The sequence below is a fragment of the Colletotrichum phormii genome (assembly GCF_030913505.1).
Source record: "Colletotrichum phormii strain CBS 102054 chromosome Unknown BDP81scaffold_12, whole genome shotgun sequence".
Classification (NCBI taxonomy): domain Eukaryota; kingdom Fungi; phylum Ascomycota; class Sordariomycetes; order Glomerellales; family Glomerellaceae; genus Colletotrichum; species Colletotrichum phormii.
Window position 1 is genome coordinate 1,093,822 of NW_026851454.1, and position 20,167 is coordinate 1,113,988.

A 20,167-nucleotide genomic window follows, 5' to 3' on the forward strand; every position below is an offset into this window, starting at 1 on the left:
GGTAGACACAGGTGAATGAACATGAATTCTACGCTGTATTAATTTTGTTTTCCGGTCGTAAACATGCACATATACAAGCTCAAACGCTCCGGCACCATCCGCCTTTTACTTTAACAAGTCTTTTCAAGTCTTTCAAGTCTGTCTCAAATGACTCTGGACTCTACGCTTTTCTACGCTTCTACAGGAAGCTGGTGGCCAAGGTGATGACGGTGGTATACACCATACCGACAAGACCGAGGGTCATGAGGGCGTAATCGCAAATCTTTTGGTTTCTCGTCTCGGCGATACCCTTGAGATGCAGGTAGGGCGGATAAATGTAGACCAAGGGCACGCACGCAAATGATCCAATGAGCGCGACAAAACGGTCGAGGTTGGCGGAGCCGGCAATGGAGATTGCGATGCAGAGGCCGACGAGGGAGGTGCGGAAGGCGTTCTTCTTCCACTTTGTCAAGAGATCCTTCTTCCCGGAGCGGTAGCCAAAGATCTTGGTCTCGATGATACGCATGGCGGGGAAGAGCTGGACGGGGTTGCCGACGAGGACAGCGAGTGCGTACATAAACTGCACGGCGTTGACGAGGCGGCTGTCTTGTGGGTAGTTGTCGATAATCTCAATCTTTGTGCTGTCTCCGAAAGTCGCGTAGCAGAGGGCGCCGACCGAGGTGAAGACACAGGTGATGAGGAGCATGACGCCCGCCAACAGGGGTTCAAAGTGCTCCGGCTTCTTCATGCTGGCCTGTATGGGAATGATGAGGCCGATGCCCTCAAACGTGAAGATGGAGGCGCCAATGGTGAGGGTGTAGGAGCTCGGGTTGAAGAGCTTGACCGATGGATCCATGCCACGGGTGGCGAGGGCCGAAATATCATACCACCAGATGTAGCCTACGCCGATGATGATGAAGACATCGGCGAGGAGGGCGGCGGGGCCGAGCTTGGAGATGTTGCGGATGAAGGCCAGGGGTACGATGACGGCGGCCTGCAGGGCGATAAGGGCGGTTGAGTCGAGGGGGTTCGCGCCGCCTGTGACTGCCTTTAGGAAGGAGAACCAGTTGTCGGCAACAAACACAAGACCAGTGCAGACGAAGCCAATCTGGGAGAGGGTGATGGACGCCAAGATGAGGGAGCGCATGCGCGGGCCAGAAATCTCCTTGCCGAGATCACCGTAACCACCGCCGTAGCGGGTGCGGCACTGGAGGAGAAGATGGAAGGCGGCCATGGAAATTGCAGCGACGACGAGCATGGTCAGGGAGGAGAAGAGGATACCGCCGTTCTTAAAGGCCTTGGGCAAGAACATGATACCCGTGCCGATGAAGGCCTTGAGGGTGGTGAAGAAGGTCTTTGTGGTGCTGGCGTCGCCGGCCTTTTTGGCGAAGCGCGAGGACCGCCGTCTTCCCAGTAGCGGACGAGTCTCGGTGGGTGCACCGCGGGGTCTGTCATGTGCCTCCTCTTCGTCCTCGTCGTCCGATACAATGGCCTCCTCGTCTGAATCCGCGAGATCCTCACCGGCAAAGGAACCGTAGAAGTCGAGGAACTCGACAAAGTTGCGGGTAATGGGCAACGTGGCGGCAGTGTAGTTGTGTTTTTGCATGACAAACTGGCGACGGAAGCCCTGGGGCAGAAGCATCTCGGCCGCGGGAAGGTCGGATTCGTGGCCGGACTCGGTGCGGCGCGGGTGGGAGAATGTCTGGGCGCGCTTCAAGGTTTGTTCTCTCGCCGAAATCTTGAAAAGATCGCGATGCATATCGCCACCGGGGAGGAGGAGGGAGGATGCCTCTTCGACGTCATTTCCGTTGAGATCGTCATTCTCGGTAGCAGGGAGGTTCGGGGCCGAGTTGGAGGTTACGTGGGCAAGGTCACCGTTGGAGAGGTTTCGTGTGCCGTCGAAGCTAGTGCCGTAACCTGAAGGGAGGTGGTTTGCGATTACGGCGGTGCGCAACCGCTCCTCCGTAGATGAGGGTGTGTCGGACATGGCGATGTTTTGTGGGATGCTGATCAAGTGTGGTGGTGATAGTGATGATGTGGTGACGATGCTGTTGGGTGGAAAGATTTGGGGTAAATGACAACGACGGATGCTGGGGGGCTAGAAGAAATTGGAGCTGAAGTCTATGCTTGTGAGCATCCCCGGGCTATGCAAAGATTAAATTGAAACGATGAGGAAGGATGTAGAAGAGGTCGGGTGGAGAGGAGAGCGAGAGACAGAGGAAGGGAATTGCCTCGGTTCAAGTTTGGGGGGTTTGGGGCTCGCGGACTACGAGGATGCGGTCGCAGGTGTAGTCATGGGATCGTGGGGAATGGAATTGGAGAGATGAGGTTGGGTTGGGTGTGGTGTGGAAGAAAGTGTGAAAAGCTTCAACGTTGTTTTCCAAGGTCGGTCAATGTTTGGTGGGCAATGACTTGGTTGAAGCTCGAGCCGCTTGCGGACCCCACTGCGGATTCATGCATGGGTGGGTAGCCGAATACAATGCAGAGCGAAAGAAAGATAGAGGAATACTTGTGATGGATGGGATGAATGGGCAAGAAGAGACGATGTTGTGGTGAAGAGAGGAAGATGAGAGAAGTCGTCGTCTATCGCGGGGGTGGGGAAGGGGGAAGACGAAGAGACAAGGACGAAAAGAAAAGGAACCAACGGGAGAAGAGCGGGAACACAAGAGAGACACCCCAGTCTGCAGAGAGGAGGAAGCAGCTATGCCCCATGGAGTTTAAGGGCGTCTCTCCTTCACACTTTCTCTGATCTTGCTCGCCACAGTCTCTCGCCCAAAGACCAAGGATCGTGAGAAGACGATACGTCAGTCCGCAGGAACAAGCGCGACTTCTGGGGCCGCGAGAACAGCACCAATGGCCACCAGAAGGGGGGCGCCTAGCTTGACCAACTGTTCACCCGGCCACACACCACCCTCGCAGTGGATATGCTCAAGTTAGACTGCCACTGAGTGGTGGTTGAGATGATGCCCCCCCCCCCCGGACAAGAGGAAATGCTGCATTGCCGCCAGATTTGTGGCGGTGAGAAAGTTGCCAGTGAGTGATGACAGGACTCGACAACTCGACACTTGGACTTTTCTCACGGTCCTTGACCTTGTGGGGTGAGACACCCAGCTCAGACAGGGGAGAGACACGGAATCACGTTACCCTCCACAGACCTGTCTCGGTCTGCAGTAGATTGCTCGTCATCATGGATCTGTCCCAGACATGTCTTTTACGTGACACTTGCGAATCTGGGCGTTGGAATCGCATTCCTCTGGATCGCATTCTGCTTTTGGTTCCAATGGTGTCTGTCAATGTCACTCTTATTCTTCACGATGAGACTCACTCACTCACTCACTCACTCACTCATAGGCTTACCTACACACTCACTCACCCTCACGTCCAGGTTCTCACACGAAATCTCACAGCGGGGCCGCTCATGACGCCACCCCGACGGACCCTTGAAAAAGAGACTAAAAAAATGAGAAAACTCGAGGCCTTGCAGGCTTGCAGAAGCGAAATTCAAAAAAAGATCCCAACCCAACCCAATGCCCGAGCAACGATCCGGTCTTGTCCGATGCTAACCAGCGGTCAGTATCACGTGGCCCATGCCATCCAGGTGATGACCAAACCGTCGCCTCTCAATGACCCACGTGTGTCTGTTTTGATGGGGCATCGCGGTTCGACGGGAATAGCCTCATACACTCACTCACTCACTCAAACACGCTTTTCACTCAGAAATGAAGCCCAAATGGTGTCTTTCACAACACTTCTTCACTCATCGGCCAATGTCTCAATCTGCGTATGTCTCAAGTGAGACCAAGACCTCGTCGCGGTCTCTTCTGCCGAGACATGTTTGCTTTTTTGGCCGCTGGAATGTTCATGTTTCGCGGAAAGGGTTTCTCTCTCAAATCCAAGACCTAGACTGGACCCTCAATCGCCCCCTTTCAAAGAAAAATCCATCATAAGATGGCCGACCCCGCTGCTGCACGGCCGCTTGCAGACCTCATCGCATTCCATCTTCGCAGCCTCACCGTCAAGCCAAGCAAGCACCTTTACCACGCATCTGCGAGCAGTATCATGAGAAAAGGCCAAGGCCAGCTGAATACTTCTTTTTCCTCATCTCGCCTGTGTTCTAGAAGTCTAGACCTAGACCTCGAGGCTGAAAACAGAGGGTTCTTTGTTTTCCACAGCATTCCTCCACCTCGTTAATCTGAATCTCGACCCGGCTTTCATGACCCTGCCTGACGATGCTGGACACAATCATTGTTGACGGTCTTACTCACTGGCACTGGGAATACCCTTCACCACTTCGTCAGCACACTCACACATACCCAAAAGCATCATCAACACTTACAGTCGTTGACCTTGACACACGTGAACGAACTCGCGCACTACCCAAATGTCAGCACTCAGCTCAGCCCAAGACTCCTCAGACCGGCAACTCACAGCAGTTGGTCCCGTCCAGTTGAGCCCGCCGCACTGGCCCCACTGAGGCGCCGTTCCGGATCCCCCGGCTGCCGTGGTCGTCGTCGCTGCTGCCGTGGAGGTTCGCAGCGTAGTGGAAGCGCGGCTCGTCGTCGCAGGAACCGTCGCAGCAGCTGAAGAGCTCACCGGTGTCTAGCAGTAGTCAGATCCATCGGCCATTGGTTACCACGAAGCTTCATTCTCATCAAATCTTACCACAAAACCGAACCACTTGAGGTCTTCCTCCGGAAACACATCAATCGAATGGGTCACGCCCGTACCCAGGAAAGTCTACACATCAAAGCATTAATAATCTGCCTCTCCCAGTGTTCATCGCTTCAAAAACTCACCTGCAACTTCTCCCCAAACACATACTTGGTATACGGGCTCCTAGGAAAGTCCGCCGTCGTCGACTGCGGCGTCGCAGAGTACCCAAACACACCCGTCCACTGCTTGATCGTCTCGTAGTAGTTCTGCACGTTGAGCGCCTCGTCCGCCGTGCCGTGGTAGATTTGCATCTTGGGCCGCGCGCCCGTGTACCCCGGATACATGTTGTACACGACGTTGGCCCACTGCTGCTGCGTCCAGATGGATTGGCCCGTCGAGCACGTCGAGTTCCAAAAGTCGGGAATGTCGTCCGCAGACATGAAGCAGCCGGCCGGGACGCCTGCGTAGGCGATACCGGCTGCGAAGACGTCTGGGTACGTTGCCGCCAGGACGTTCTTCACGTCACGGAGGTCACATGTCAGAAGGCTTCATATGGCTGAAAAGGTCACGACATACCGTCATCATGGCACCCGACGAAATACCAGTCGCATACACCTTACTCTTATCCGCCCCATACTGCGCAATCACAAAGCTCACCATATTCGCAATCGAATTACTCGCGCCGCCCCCGCCATGCGTCAGCGTCATCTTGCTCGCCACATCCCAGCAGTTGTCGCGCGTGTACGGCGTCTGCGGGTAGATGACGATATACCCGTACGTCTCGGCGTACCGCGCCCACTGGCTGCCCTGGTAGTATGCCGACGCGCTGCCGCTGCACCAGTGGATGCCCACGACGACGGCGGGCTTAGCGGCGAGGTTCTGCGGCACGTAGAGCCACATGCGCGTGCCCGTCGGGTTCGAGCCGTAGTCTGTTACCTCGGTGAAGGTTGCGCGCGGGACGACTTCGGCGCCGAGGGCCGAGGTGATGAGGGTTAGTGCCCAGAGGGCCATGCCTAGGATGGACTTCATCTTGGCGACGGCTTTGGTGTGAAGTGAGCGATTGAGGGACGAGCAATCAGCACCTTTGCAAGTGTACGTGATGAGACTTCTTTTTGGTGATTTATCTATTCATCGCCAAGTCCTGTCTTGCAGGTTGCCTGCAGACATGGCCTGCTTCAATGGGTGCCCCGGATCGTAAGCCTCCGTATTCATGAGCCAAGTGACATCGCGTCGATCCGGTTCGCCCCTCCCCCGCTGCTTTTCGGCCGCATCCGTACCGCTCTTTTCCTCTCAAGGGCTTCATTGATGTACGGTTACCGCTATCAAGCTTTTGTCTCTGTTCCTGGCCTACTGACGTTGATCATCCACGCATGTAGTACACGCTGGTGTGGGCGGGCTGGGATGCGGGTGCCCCTCCATCGCGGGGTACGGGCCTTGGTTTCCACACGCAGTCAACCTCATGTAATCGTGTCAGCCGGAGTCATTTGCGGATTGACGGCCACGATGCTCGGTTCAGGTAGTGAAAGAGCTTGAGGAGAAGAGTGTGATGGCCGCCTTCAAGCATACTGGGTGGTTGAGCATCTCGAGCCAACCCCTCCATGCACCCCGAAGCGCGGAAACATCTTCCGCCAATCGCTTGGGCGGAGATTCCCGTTCTTGGGAATTCGACTGCTCAGAGGCTCCGCGATCAATTTGGGAATCAATATAGCTGGCTTGGCTGCGTGGTATTCGTGCTACCCAAAATGAAGCTTATTGACGAGAAGTTCCTCGGTTTCGCTTCGCTGCTCGTCGAGCCGAAGTCCCGGTATTCTCGATATTGCACGCAGTCTTCATGCAGAGCAACAGTGAGATTGGTCTTGATATCTCAGTGACACATCATTTCTGTTTGTCTCCTTCACCTAAAGTATTGAACGACTTTGTGGCATTTTGCTAGACCCAGCTTCTCTTTACGCCTCTACCAGAAAGCAGCTCCAAGAGACTCGCCATCTAGCTTCATACCTTTCCCACCGGATGTACCACGCAAGCATCAGCATAGTCTTCGTCTTCTGAACTTCAAACAACATCCTTCCTACGTCTGATCATAACCTTGGCTCTGGGATTTGCCAGAGTCGAGAATCCGAAACGCATAGGCTCAACGGTATTCATGTCAACATCATCAGCCAGCTTGAACTCATACCCGAGCAAGATGTGCGACATGACCAGCTTCGCAGAGCTCGCGCCAAAGAATCGGCCAGGGCACGCGTGCGAGCCGAGCCCGAAGCCCATGTGCTCCGGCGATACACTCGCGAGCTGCGCGCAATGCTCGTTGTTGCCGCCTTCGCGCATTCGGAGGAAGCGTCCGCCGTCAAAGGTCTCTGGGTTTGGGTAGATCTCCTGCGTTTCGAGAAAGTTAGCCATCGGATTGTGGTGAATGGCCGGCAAGAGATGGAAAGTCTTACGGGATCCCACATGTTCACCGATGATACGGCGACGCCGGTTGTCTTTGGGAGTACAGTGCCGTCGCTCAATTTCACGTCATCTTCCATCACGCGCCTCCCAAGAGCCACTGTCGAGATGTTAGCAACAGAACAATGGCGCAGGAGATAACACATACCCGAAGCAATGGGCTTGAGACGCAGCGTCTCCTTCAACACGCTATCCAAGAGCCTCAAGTTATACAACGTAGAAGTCTTCCACCCACCCCTCGTCTCCCTTACAATCTCCTCCCTCAACGCCTCCGTCACCTCCGGATTCACACACAAATCCAGCAAATTCTGCGAGACCATATCCGTACTCGACGCGTTTGCAAGAATCGACAACCCAAGCTGCTGAAACGCCGCATTCTGCGCCGTCCGATCCTGCTGCTTCCTCGCCAGCTCTTCAATCCACGCCAAGGCGTTATCAAACACCACGCCGCCCTTTTCAGCCTCCTGCTCCCTTCGCCTCTGCTGGATCGGCTCGATGGCCTGCCGCGCGGTGCGGAGCATCTGGCGCAGCTCGCAGCAGCAGGGGAGGAACCAGTGTACGAAGCGGCGGATCGGAGCCGGGTAGGATCGGAGGACTTTGGCGGCGGCCATGGCTTTCTGGGGGTAGTTTATGGTGATGTTGAGCCAGGTTGAGTCGCGGCAGAGTTCGGGACCGAGGAAGACTAGGGCGGAGACGCGAGCGACGATTTGGGCGACTGTTGGGGCGAGGGTGATTTCGTGCCATTCTGGGGCGGCGTTAGAGAGAGCTTGAGTGGGTTAGGGTCGTGAGATGTACCTTCGTTGTCGGTGAAGACGTCTTTCAGGGCGTTTGCTGCCTCGTCTGCGAGTGGTTGCGATAACTTGGCTGCACGGTCAAGGTGAGCAAAGTGTGAGAGACTTTTCGAGCTCTGCAGACTTACCGACATCACTCTGAGTGAGATGAGTCCGGATCATCTCACGGATGAGCTCACTTCCTGAGCTAAAGTACGGTTCGAACCCCGGTGTTCCGGCTTGCCAGTAAGCCAGGAGGAACTCCGTCGAGCTTAAACGATTATCGTTCTTCACATCGTGACAAAATTTGGGCGCCAGGACCGTGAGAGTACTGCCTTGACCTGTGAAGACCCTGAAAGGCTTGCCGCCGTACTCATTGGCCCCCTTCGCGAGGAGGGCTCTTCCGCCGGTTAGGTATTCCTCCTTGGTTTTGTTGATGACTGGGTAGATCTCGACATCTTGGAACTTGTGCCGGAGTGGTGCCGCGATGACTGAAGCTATCACGAGTAATGCTAGCCAATAAAGGCTAGAATTTGACGCTGGAAATGATGAGGACAGCTTGAGGGTTGCAAACTCGGTCCAGCTGGGTGATGTGGTTGAAGCATTCATGTCCATGATGTGTTGATCAAGGCTGGAATTGACGATGTTTTCGTGGGTGGCTTGTAGGAAGCTATTCGCAGCATATGCAATTGTTCCCGATTAAAGGCCCTGGCTTCAAGCTTGGGATTCATAGAGTTCTCTCAAATTTAATCCATCCACTCTGGGATTTGAATAAACCTTTTGTTTCAATCCGACTACTACTCACGGTTTATGAGTTGATTCGTTACAATGTATTTGCTAAACCAGAATCTTGTCTGCCTTCACCATAACTCTCCTTTGCTTGGTTTGCGAAGATTACAAGGTGTTAGGGAGTACATCTCGTTGACAAGGAACTGTTGAACTTGACGAAGAAAGCTACTGCGGAGAGGTGGCTCGGTCCGAAACCTTCGCGTAGATCGTCTTTCGGACCGCTGAATTGACTTGTAGAAGGGATCATAGAAAAGACGCTCTGAGTTTATTAAAACCCTTTCGCTGGTTGGTAAAAGATGCTTCCCGGGCTCACTTTACTGGGAGGAACAGCCACTACGACCGCCACAGTCGATTGCCCGAATCAAATGCTTGTTTGTGTACACAATTGGATGGCGGAAACCCGGCGTCATGGCCGCCAGCCGGGGCTACGAATGGCACTAACCTAAGCTTTAGCTCCGTGTCGTCGGGTCCGAGATTCAGTCGGAGGTTATCCGTACGGACATAACACAGCGGATTTGTAGGCGGCTTTATTACGGATTATCTCTTGGCTGTCGTTGTAGCGCAATGGATATCAATGACTACTCTACTCCAGTCGTGTCTCCATACGGAGCGTTACGGTGGTGCCCGAGGCGGTGACCGCGGTGATCAAAGCGTCAATTTCTTTTCCTCGATCGGACGACTGACAAGCAGGCGGAATGCTCCGCGGGCAAAAGACTGCGATAGCCCTTGTACCAACGGACCGAAAGAGACAAAGTGCCTCAATATGTCTTTGAAGTGATGATCGACGGCTGCGCCGACTTGGCTTCGGGCGGCGGGTCCCCGGATGGGAGAGATTTTTGAAGGGCCATGACGAGGAAACCGGATTTCCCGAGTCAGTCGGACTTTGCGTTCCTCACGGCTCAAACCCCCTCTTGGGGGCGCAAAACATCATGCAGCTAAGTCACGCAGCGCATCGAAACCCCAATACCCACCCCTCTGCACTAAATCTTCGGTAAGCCAGCACAGCACGGTTTATGTCTAAAACCTCATGTTCCGTGGTTGAAAGAAATTCAAAAGTATCCATTTGGGGCATGCCAAGGTGTCATGTGTGCAACGTCGTAGATGGAAAAAGATTGGATGACGCCGAGGATAATGCCGCAGGTATAGCCCTCACACACATCTCGTTTTGGCAGGCCAGTAAGCGTCATTCGTTTCTCGATATTAAGGGGAATAGAGGCCGCCGTCTGTACGCGTATGCGGGTAGGATCCATAACCAAGAAATCAGCAAAAGGAGACAAACTGATTCCGTAGAGAACTGTCAAGGAGTTCGAGAGGGCGGATCTACAGAGACTCCCGCAAACGGTTGCAACGAAAGAGGCGCCGTTAGGTTCATGGGTGTTGCTTGTCGGGCCGCCGCGACTCGAACGATCTGAGGGCCTCTGTCAGCGGCTTTTTGCGTGTTTTGTTCAATGTTCTGACTCTTTGAAACGTCAAACCTTTTTCCAAGAGGCAATGTGAATGGACCTGCTGGAGAAACAACGAGGAAACACCCGTACAGTGATCTTTGAAGCTCTCGACACACATCAGACTTTCCTCGAGTTGTGTATCCGTATGATAACCTACCTACTCAACAAGAGCCTTCCATTCTCTTGGGAGGACGATTTCCAGCTCATCTCACACGAACGCTACCGACGCTACCAACGTTGGGTTTCCGAGGCCCAGACTACCCAGCCCCCCGGGTAAACCGGCGTCTCCCCGCACGTGGAGAAGCGTCTCCGGGGAAATGCACTTCTCCATTTCTTCCCCATCACGCAGGCTACGCTAATTCCAAACTCCGCTCTTCTCGCCAGCAAAGGCCTCCACTATCCAAACAAGCCTCATCACAGTTTTAGAGTTGAACTGGCTCGAGATTCGTGTTCTCTTCCTTGCTCTGCCGCGTGCGCGCGCGGCCCAACTTCCACTTGAGAGAAAGTGACACGACTCTTGCTCACATGGGCAAAAGCCACAGAGTGAACATGTTCCCGTATGCCTGCCGGCCGGTAGAAGACTCTTCCGCAACGATGAACCCCCGGAGAGCATACCCCAACCTGGTCGCCTTCTCCGCACTCGCCATTGCCGATGCATGGTTATCCCCTCAAGCTAACACGTGTAGTCTACCAGTGTGGGGAGAAACAGGCAGGTCACTATGCCTCGTTCTATTGCTGTAAGACAGAGCTCCTCAGATGCTCGCCTTGAATCAGGCATAGACCGCCCAGTGTTTGCTTTTGTCTGGAAGGTCACCTTGTCCAGTCATGCCGTGGCTAACTGCCGTCACTCCACGCCGGCCGGCACGCCACCCGATGGGATCGCCGAGAGTGGGCATCGATTTGCTGCTAGTCTTCTTTCCATGGTTGTGTTGAGATGAACGGCCTGGCATCGTCACATTGAAAACTGCTTTTGGACACCAGGTCAACTACAGTAGGCACTCCATTATTAATATAAAAGAAGCCATTGAGCCCCGACACCTCGATCAAGAGGAAGGTCAGCCTCGAATGGACTTGGGAATTTGTCCTATTCAACGCCCATTCGCCGACATGAAGTCCCTCGACCTTTCTGCGATGCTGCTGGTGCCCGCGGCCCAGTACGTCATGGGCGCTTTCGCCGACGACTGCAGCGCCCTTGCCAACAACTTGAAGCTGCCAAACACCACCGTCTGGTTCTCTACGCCTGTCTCTGCCGGCACCAACATTACCTTCCCTGAGAACCACCCGACTTGCACCCGCCCTGGACAGGTCGTCGAGGTCGACATTTGCCGTGTGTCCATGTTGACCACCACTGGCCCCATCAGCAACGTTAGTATCGAGACATGGCTCCCGTCCAACTGGACCGGTCGATTCCTGAGCACCGGTAACGGAGGCACTGGCGGTTGCATCCAATATGAGGATATCGCCTACGCCGTCTCCCGAGGCTTCGCTGCAGTCGGCGCCAACAACGGACACAACGGCACCATTGGCTCGCCTTTCCTCAACAACCCCGGCACCATTGAGGACTTTGCCTACCGATCCCTCCACACTGGCGTCGTCATTGGCAAGGAGACAACCAAGGCCCTTTATGGCAAGGAGCACACCAAGTCATACTACCTTGGATGCTCGACCGGCGGCAGGCAAGGCTTCAAGGAAGCCCAGGACTTCCCTGACGACTTTGACGGTATCGTGGCTGGCGCGCCCGCCTTGGCCTTCAACAACCTGACATCCTGGAGCGGTCACTTCTTCACCGCCACCGGCACCTCTGACAAGCCGACTTTCCTGTCGGCAGACCTCTGGACTGTTGTCTACAAGGACCTCCTCAACCAATGCGACGGTCTCGACGGCCACGTCGACGGCATCATCGAGGACCCGGATCTGTGCCAGTACCGCCCAGAGTCTCTCATCTGCGGCGCCGGCCAGACGGCAAACTGCTTGACCGGCGTCCAGGCCCAGACGGTCCGCACCGTTTTCTCCGACCTGTACGGACAGGACGGAACCCTCGTCTACCCCCGCCTCCAGCCCGGCGCCCAGCCCACCCAGATCCTTCTCGCCGGCCGCGCATTCCCCTACACGACGGATTGGTTCCAAAACGTCATCTACAATGGCACGACCTGGGACCCTGCCACCATCGGCCCCAAGGACTTCGCCGCCGCCGCCGCCCAGAACCCCGGTGGCATCGAGACCTGGAAGGGCGATCTCTCCGGCGTCAAGGACCGCGGCACCAAGGTGCTGCACTACCACGGCCTCCAGGACCCCATCATCAGCAGCGACAATAGCGCGCGCTACTACAACCACGTCTCGCGCACCATGGGCCTCACGTCCGCGCAGCTCGACGAGTTCTACCGGTACTTCCGCATTTCGGGCATGAACCACTGCAGCGGTGGTCCTGGCGCCAGCTTCATCGGCAACAAGGAGTCTGCCGTTGCCGGCTTCGAGCCTGAGCGCAATGTTCTGTCGGCCATTGTGAAGTGGGTTGAGGAAGGCGTCGCGCCGGACTCGATCCTCGGCACTGCGTTTGTTAATGGTACACAGGGTGGCCAGGTTGCTTTCACGAGGAAGCACTGCAAGTACCCCACGCGTAATGTGTACAAGACTGGAGACCCCAACTCTCCTGATAGCTGGACTTGTGTATAATGTCTCTTTCTTGGGTTTAGTTTGCTTCTGATGTACATATTGCTCACTGCACATTACCATAATATGAATGACAAGATTACATGTATACCATCTCATGACAGCTGTGTTCAATAAATAAGGAACGTATCAGGATTATCTCAGCATATGGCATCCCGAAGTCACAGCCACAGACGTGAACATAGCTATTCCAGTGCCGTTGCCGATGTTTTTGTTAGACAGAATTTCACGAGAGTCACATAGACTTTTCTCTGAAAGACGGGAAATAGGGAAAGGCAAAATTGACTCGAACTGACGACCTTCTGAATCCATCGTCGTATTCTGTTAAAAAAATGTACTCAAGTGAATACGCCGATTCACGTGATTGCATCGACCGCCACCTGAATTACTATGACAAAACATACCAAAAAAAGAAGCTATCCATGGCATTATGTAGGACCGTGAGCCAACATACGCTTCTACTTTTGAAGGCTAGAATCGTACCGCTCGGCCATCGACTACAACGGACGATGCTTCTTGAAAAGAGAGTCATACTCCTGACTCTATGAAGGCATCAACGTCAACCCCCTGCCTCCTCCCGTAGGCAAGCCAGCTCAATTACCCTGCTCAAGTTCTTTTCAACCAAGAAAGTGCAGGCTTCCTCGTCGTAGTTGGGCCGAATGGAGATGTTTTGAATAGAACCCAAAAAGTTGAATGAGTCGCAACTTAGTATGCGATAATTTTAAGATGCCTACGTCAATCCAGGTCATTAGCAGGGAGGCAACAACTACGCGATGCGTCTGACTCAACCTCTACTTCCACCCCGTGCTATGCAGTCCTTTCCACGAATCAGAAAAATTTCCGGTTTGAAGTTTGAATAGGCTGTTATAGCCAACTCTAAAAGGTTCCTAGCAAGCTCCTGCTACCACTATTCGCTGAACTTTGCCGCATATAGTTCAAGGTTTCCTCACCTTCAAAGTTTCTTTCACCGACTCGCGTTCGCTTCCCTGACTGAACGACTACGATAGTTGCCGTCGGTAGATCAACGCACACAGACCATGCTTGATTTTCCTGGACCTTTTCTACTGGTCGTCTCGATCTTGGCAATCTCCTTTGAACACTCCTCGTAATGACCTACGATGGGCAGATATGAACAACACGAACGGAACGGCCCCCGCGCCTCTAGATCCGGCATGGGCCGCTGAGAGCAACACCGCGCGTATCATCGCCGTCGTGACTGTTTTTCATCTTCTGGCGCAGATGAGTGTTGCGCTACGGATATACGCAAGAATATGGGTCATTAAAGCATCTGGGTGGGACGATGCGGTCATGGTCTTGTCGGCGGCAAGTACATGCACAACTTCAGATCCCCTTTTTGCTGCCCGCGGACACTGACTTGGTCGAGCTTATAGCTCTGTGCCTGGGGAGGATGGGTCTCATTCGTGATTCAGGCGTATTACGGTCTAGGCAAGCACTTCTTGACCATCGACAAGAAATATGACTACGTCGTGTTCAATCATGTTGCTTTTTGGCAGTCCATCATCTCCGCCACCGGCGCCCTCATGTTTCTCAAGGTTTCCATCGCTCTTAGTCTCTTACGCTTGAGTAAGACTCGATGGTACAAGTGGGCATTGTGGTCAACAATTGGTAGGCTCACCGCAGTCGCGGACCTCTTCCATCGATTACTAACAGTCCAACTAAGCTCTTGTCTTCTTCTACTCCATTGGCGGCATGTTTCCGTTTTTCCTTCATTGCAAACCCATATCGGGCTTTTGGGATAGGAACACGACACCGCCTCCAAAGTGTAAGGATAGCAACAACATTAACCTCTTTGGTATCATCAACACAGGTATGTCAGGGCCTCACTTCAGTATCTGCATTAATCACTGTAATATCATACTCGACGCCGCCGCTAAGCTGCTTCTACATGTAGGCTTCAACATCTTCACCGACGTAGTTCTAGCCACCTTGCCTGTGCCAGTCATATGGAATTTGCAGATGAAGCGCAGACTGCGTCTCTACGCAATTGGAATCTTAAGCTTAGGTTACTTGTGAGTATCAGACGATTCAGAATCATACTTCATTAGCTCCGGATACTAATGAAGCCACAAGTGCTGTCGCAATGGGCATAGTCAAGGCAGTCTACCAGCTCGCTAATGATAGCGAGCCTGACAAAACGTTCAACAGAAGCATTCAGTTCTGGGGCTTGTAGGTACAACTTACAAATGCTCTGTTTCTTACAGCTAATCAGGCATTCTCATACTTAGCCTACAGCTGCAGGTCGGTATCATAGCAGCGTGTGCACCGGCCTTGAAACCTCTCGTCAACAAGTTACTCAACCTATCAGCATACAATCAGCACATGCCTGACCTATACGGCAAGCAGTCAAAACAAACTGGCCCTGGACCAAGGACACTCGAGTATAATACCTTCCGCAGTCGTAGTGACATAACGACGAGAAGCGACCAGTACGAGCTCGACCAATGGGCTCTGGATCCACGGTGCGGCTCTCAACAGGGCGGGAGCAGACTCCAGACAGGGCAAGCTCCAGCAGGTATCATGCTCAGCGACGATGATCGAAGTAAAGCTATACGAATAGAGGAAGAGACCGCGATTCAAGTCCAGTCAAGCAACTTGCAAGGGATCATCAAGACTACGGAGTTCGCTAGAAGATCGGAACACATTGCGTAGCGTTTTCAAGGTCATTCCAAAATAGCATGCAGGCAAGACAGATAATTCTTTCGCAGCGGAATAACATATCAACATGTACGAACATCTTAGACTGAATGGAACCTCATCGCATTGGTCTTTGGAAGCTTCGCCGAGCACTCATGACGATGCATTTTCTCAGTCCAGGTCTCTTTCTTAGGGCCTGTAAAGACCAGTATGGATTCCTCCAAACGTGAGGCGCATGAGACACGCATGTCACCTGATTATATCCGAGTGCGGTCCGACGGGTAGCACAAAAGCCCGCGCCATTTAGTCACTCTTACGATCGGCTTCCGATGGGATGATACTCTAACACTCTGTTGCTCTTGGGCCGAAATTTGCGCTTTTCTTTACAAGGTCCTGGATCAAGGGCCCTGGTGAGCCGGTGGAGTGAGGCCCTGGCCCGATGCAATGCATCTGGGGCTCGTTCCTTGCAGTAACATTGAAGAGTCCCGGCATGCGATCCTGTTGTAGCTTCGTCTCCGCCCTTGGAAATTGATTGAGAGTCCACATCGGATGATAGGTGGGCCGTGGAAAGAGGCAAGCTTCCGGGCGTTGCGGACCTCTTCTATGGACATACTATGTAGTGCAGCTTGGAGGAAGAGGTTCACAAGCAGTGTGTAGGAGAAAGTCGCGATTCAGTTCAGTCTACTATGGAAATCGCCAGCATCAGAAAAACTCTACCAAGCCTTGAGGTTCTTGACATTCAATACGAGGGAACTTATTGGCTTTAGTCTTGCCTCCTTGCTTTCAAATCTGATTCATCATTATCCATTATCGCTGGGTGTAAATGGTTTAGGTGCCTTTACCTCACGTCTCGCCCCTTGCAGCAGCATCCCACTCTCCTAGAACTCCGCCAGCAGCTTTGGCAGGAGGTATTGATTGTTATACTCCCATAAAATGGTGGTGAACTGCGCAGACCACGCACCTCCCGTGTAGTATGTACTCCTCTGGCCCTGAAGAGCATATTGCTCAGTGATGTGACCAGCTGCCAGCTCAGCGCCAGATACTCGCAGATGTATGGCGCCATGATCGGACCAGGCCTTCAAATTGAGCTCCTCGGTGCCGAGGCTCGGGATCGTGCCAGCATCAGCTAGCAACTTGAGAGACTTCCTGACCAACGCTTGCGCCTGAGTGCTATCGTAGTCGGAAGAGCCAGTGATGAGCACGCGAAAGTTGTCGTCGCCGAGGTAGTCAAAGCGGCCGACGAAGGGGGTCTCGGGGAGGGAGATCCAGTTGGTGGCGACATTGTTCGTGAGTGAGTAGCTGATGGGCAGAGAAGGGTGAGAGACGACGCCGAAATAAACGGTAGTCCAATCCCATCTTGAGAAGACGGCTGTCTCCTCGTCGCTGATATCGATGCCGTTGAAGTTGGCAATCGTAGGTTCGAAGGAGATGAGAAGTTTCTTAGCTCGAATCAGCGTCTGCTTGTTATCTGCACCCCGGACAAGAATCTCGACGCCTTCTTCGGTACGGGAAGTCTTGATAGCTGTAGATGAGTACAGGACATCGTCGCCGAGAAGGTCTGCAATAGCATCGTAGATCTCTTGGTTTCGCCTGGATACAGGCACGAAGGAGCCAACTGTCCCCAAGAACGACCGAGTGATGGGTGCGCCGAAAGCCTGCATCACATCTTTTAGTAGTAGTAGTAGTAGTAGTAGTAGTAGTAGTATTTAACATCATCAGGGGCAGGAGCCTAGCTATCTAACTAACTAAGCCCCATCAACCAGAGCGCCCTTTGGGCATATAATATGCCATGCCGCTATCTAAACAGCATACGATAAGTTAGATAATCTTGTTACGACCCGACATGCACGACCAAGTCCAGGGCCTGCCCCGCAGGACCACGGCGACTAGGGCACACCATAAGTGCACGAACTATGGGAACACATGCGTCACCCTACGGAACGGAAGAACTATGGACCAAGTCACGTGATGATAAGATAAGGAAAGCTGTATGCCAAGAATACGGAGTCCGTCCCTTTGAGGTACGGACCCCGTATGTTCAGAATACGGAATCCGTATGGTAAACATACGGATAAAGGATATGTTCAGAATCAAGACTTGTATATAGGATGGACTCGAGCCGGACTCTAGGACAGACTTTCCATAGCTCTTCAGCAATTAACTTCGTATCAGGATTAACATCCGCTTTCAGCTACTACCTTGACAAGACTACGATTGATCACCGAAGCCTTACCTACCCTTGCGATTGACAGACATAGCTTCCCTGAAGCTATCCCCGACTACGATTACTGTTACCAGTTCCGCAGCCTCAACTTCTGCAAACATACCTCACTACGACTAGCTGGCCGTAACAAATCTATAATATATACTTTTCTTCTTATATCTAGAGTAGTAGAGATTATTAGCTAATCCTTAGGGTCCGTTCAGTTCTAAAAAGCACGCCAGTAGGGGTTTCCTAAATCGGTAGAAGTAAATGGGCCTTAAATAGCCCTATATCGTTTATAAATAACGGTGTTACGGCCAGCTAGTCGTAGGGGTAGTTTGCAGAAGTTGAGGCTGCGGAACTGGTAACAGTAATCGTAGTCGGGGATAGCTTCAGGGAAGCTATGTCTGTCAATCGTAAGGGTAGGTAAGGCTTCGGTGATCAATCGTAGTCTTGTCAAGGTAGTAGCTGAAAGCGGATGTTAATCCTGATACGAAGTTAATTGCTGAAGAGCTATGGAAAGTCTGTCCTAGAGTCCGGCTCGAGTCCATCCTATATACAAGTCCTGGTCCTGAACATATCCCTTGTCAATGATCAGTCCCTCTGATCGGGTGAGCGCTCATTTGATGATGATGATGATGATGTATTTAACGTCTGGTAACAAAAGGACGTGCCGGGCGCAATGCCGACATGGTCTATACTAATCTAAACTATATTACAGGCTACCGTCTTCACCTAACGTTCCTGTTCAATGACTCGGGCAAATTTCGGAAAAGAAATTGGTCTCCTCTATCCATTCGCATAGAAGAGAGGCTCCCTTAGCAGAACCTAACAAGAAATCAATACTTGCTTTAGCCATACGTTGGCGGAGGTAGCGCGGTGTAGCCTTGCGTCCACGCTTGCAGAAGTAGAAATGGACTGGTGTCTTGGGTTTCCCACAGCTGCAGTTGAGCAACGCATCTTGATGAGCGAATCTCTCGTGGTATGCTGCAAAGTCTCCATGATGGGATCTTGCTGCGTATAGCCTTCCTAGTAAGTGCCGAGGGAGGCGGAGTTCGGGCGGCTTGGGGTGAAGAATTATCTCGAGGTCGGCATATTGCCGAGGGCAGGGTGAGCGCTCATTGTTTGGCATGAGCGCTCATGGCCCCACCATGGTCGCTCATGTCTTATCTTATCATCACGTGACTTGTACCATAGTTCTTCCGTTCCGTGAGAGGGTGCCTAGTGTGTCCCTTGCCTCCTGCATATGTGGTGTGTTGTAACCGCCGCGAGCCTGCGGGGCAGGCCCTGTTCTTGGTCATGCATGTTGGGTCGTAACATGAAGCTCTAGATAATAGACCGTATATATAGCTTTAGTTCCTTATTATAAGAGGAAATAAAGTTATTTAGGATATTAGTAAGGAGGCGGTAGTTATATTATATCGTATTTAAATTAGGCCGTATTAACATATTGAAGCGCCGTAGCGGCGGTGGAGGGTATTTTACTTCCCTATGGTATATAAGGACGGGATAAGAGTGGCGTTAATAGGCGCAGCGGTAGCGCGCACAGGCGCGATAAGGTTAAAAGGGGGTCCGGTAGCAAGCTATCGGTATACGAAGAGCTTACGAGGCCTCCCTGAGGCCTCGCAGGTGGCGCGCCCGCGTCTAGCTACGAGGCCATTACGGGCGATAATTCGTAACTTGGGTGCAGGGAGTGGTGTTAGTGGGTGGGTGTAGGCCCGGGCAAGACACTAACAGTAGGTGTCTCACGCGGGTGATGCGTGTGTGAAGTGCCTGCATCACATCAAGGGTTATCTGATCGGCGATATTGCCTATTCCAAGACCGGTGGCCTGAAAGATGCGAGGGACAGCAGCCTGCAGATTGTACTTCTCGACAAAGTCGGAGAATTTGAGAGTCAGATCTTCAAGAACCCGACAGTTGTGTTTGGGAAGCTTGCGTAGGAGGGGATAATGTATGATTCGTACTTCTCACACTGCTCTATATAGGCCTTGAGAGCAGCTGTAGCGTCCGCAGAAGCCGGCAAAGAGTAGTTGGAGGTCTTCCCCGTGCTGAAGTCGGCGTATGTGGTCGTCAATGCCTGTCTGACTGGAGTTTGTACTGAAACGTTGAAGCGGGCGAAGAAGTCACGGGCTCCGCCGTAGTCTGTGTATGAGTTGACACCAAAGTCATATGGGTTTCCTGTCTCGGGATCCGTGAAGGTTGCGACATGGCCACCCTGGTGACAGTGAGCTTTATATTTCTTAATAGGTCCGGTGGATGTGGACTTACTATGCGGTTCTGTTGCTCTACGATGACAATTGTCTTATTGTAGTCTTCGCGGAGCCTTACGGCTGCATGAGCTCCGGAAGCATCTCCACCTAGAATTACAACACCTCTCTCGATGATGGTTGTCTTGTTGCCCGTCGGTATGATTGCTGCTGACGCCAGTGATAGAGTGCCTAGAAAGGCTGCGATGAGAGATGACATTTTGACCTGTGATATCGGCAGTGTTGACGGTTACGTAGAACAACCAAAATGCAATGCCTTCGCCAATCGTACGGTAAGTTGGCAATGCGAG

General features: G+C 52.8%; 7 protein-coding genes across 7 annotated transcripts; 2 read left to right on the forward strand and 5 right to left on the reverse strand.

The window, feature by feature from the left end:
- Positions 1–178: 178 nt before the first annotated feature.
- BDP81DRAFT_395314 (vacuolar amino acid transporter 3) lies at positions 179–1,966 on the reverse strand (the record flags this gene model as incomplete). Its single annotated transcript, XM_060588052.1, has 1 exon — positions 179–1,966. The coding sequence occupies one exon, from the start codon at positions 1,964–1,966 to the stop codon at positions 179–181; it is 1,788 nt and encodes a 595-aa protein (XP_060444370.1).
- Positions 1,967–3,838: 1,872 nt separating this feature from the next.
- On the reverse strand, positions 3,839–5,661 carry BDP81DRAFT_376547 (Alpha/Beta hydrolase protein; the record flags this gene model as incomplete). The annotated part of the gene is made up of 5 exons (XM_060586748.1): positions 3,839–4,352; positions 4,408–4,578; positions 4,642–4,716; positions 4,776–5,147; positions 5,209–5,661. 5 exons carry the CDS (start codon positions 5,659–5,661, stop codon positions 4,305–4,307), a joined length of 1,119 nt encoding a protein of 372 aa, XP_060444371.1. The 3' UTR covers positions 3,839–4,304.
- A 933-nt stretch (positions 5,662–6,594) lies between these two features.
- On the reverse strand, positions 6,595–8,764 carry BDP81DRAFT_490863 (cytochrome P450; the record flags this gene model as incomplete). Its single annotated transcript, XM_060595296.1, has 6 exons — positions 6,595–7,005; positions 7,071–7,177; positions 7,226–7,822; positions 7,873–7,941; positions 7,997–8,344; positions 8,746–8,764. The coding sequence occupies 6 exons, from the start codon at positions 8,762–8,764 to the stop codon at positions 6,685–6,687; spliced, it is 1,461 nt and encodes a 486-aa protein (XP_060444372.1). The 3' UTR covers positions 6,595–6,684.
- A 2,030-nt stretch (positions 8,765–10,794) lies between these two features.
- On the forward strand, positions 10,795–12,912 carry BDP81DRAFT_430265 (tannase and feruloyl esterase). The gene has a single exon (XM_060590590.1). It carries the CDS (start codon positions 11,147–11,149, stop codon positions 12,752–12,754), a length of 1,608 nt encoding a protein of 535 aa, XP_060444373.1. The 5' UTR covers positions 10,795–11,146; the 3' UTR covers positions 12,755–12,912.
- An 873-nt stretch (positions 12,913–13,785) lies between these two features.
- On the forward strand, positions 13,786–15,523 carry BDP81DRAFT_376556 (uncharacterized protein). The gene is made up of 6 exons (XM_060586749.1): positions 13,786–14,074; positions 14,143–14,377; positions 14,433–14,579; positions 14,664–14,781; positions 14,843–14,938; positions 14,998–15,523. Exons 1-6 carry the CDS (start codon positions 13,880–13,882, stop codon positions 15,419–15,421), a joined length of 1,215 nt encoding a protein of 404 aa, XP_060444374.1. The 5' UTR covers positions 13,786–13,879; the 3' UTR covers positions 15,422–15,523.
- Positions 15,524–16,092: 569 nt separating this feature from the next.
- BDP81DRAFT_430267 (uncharacterized protein) lies at positions 16,093–17,076 on the reverse strand. Its single transcript, XM_060590591.1, has one exon. It carries the CDS (start codon positions 17,065–17,067, stop codon positions 16,285–16,287), a length of 783 nt encoding a protein of 260 aa, XP_060444375.1. The 5' UTR covers positions 17,068–17,076; the 3' UTR covers positions 16,093–16,284.
- Positions 17,077–19,453: 2,377 nt separating this feature from the next.
- Positions 19,454–20,076, reverse strand: BDP81DRAFT_472485 (uncharacterized protein; the record flags this gene model as incomplete). The annotated part of the gene is made up of 2 exons (XM_060594617.1): positions 19,454–19,825; positions 19,879–20,076. 2 exons carry the CDS (start codon positions 20,074–20,076, stop codon positions 19,505–19,507), a joined length of 519 nt encoding a protein of 172 aa, XP_060444376.1. The 3' UTR covers positions 19,454–19,504.
- Between the last annotated feature and the right edge of the window lie 91 nt (positions 20,077–20,167).

What these genes read in the sequence shown, in the direction of transcription:
- BDP81DRAFT_430265 (XM_060590590.1), top strand. Translation starts at nt 11,147, where the DNA reads ATGGACTTGGGAATTTGTCCTATTCAACGCCCATTCGCCGACATGAAG.
- BDP81DRAFT_430267 (XM_060590591.1), bottom strand. Translation starts at nt 17,067, where the DNA reads ATGCAGGCTTTCGGCGCACCCATCACTCGGTCGTTCTTGGGGACAGTT.
- BDP81DRAFT_376556 (XM_060586749.1), top strand. Translation starts at nt 13,880, where the DNA reads ATGAACAACACGAACGGAACGGCCCCCGCGCCTCTAGATCCGGCATGG. An exon ending in GGCATTGTGGTCAACAATTG is followed by an intron (nt 14,378 to 14,432) that starts GTAGGCTCACCG and finishes AGTCCAACTAAG; the next exon opens with CTCTTGTCTTCTTCTACTCC. An exon ending in ATCTTAAGCTTAGGTTACTT is followed by an intron (nt 14,782 to 14,842) that starts GTGAGTATCAGA and finishes TGAAGCCACAAG; the next exon opens with TGCTGTCGCAATGGGCATAG.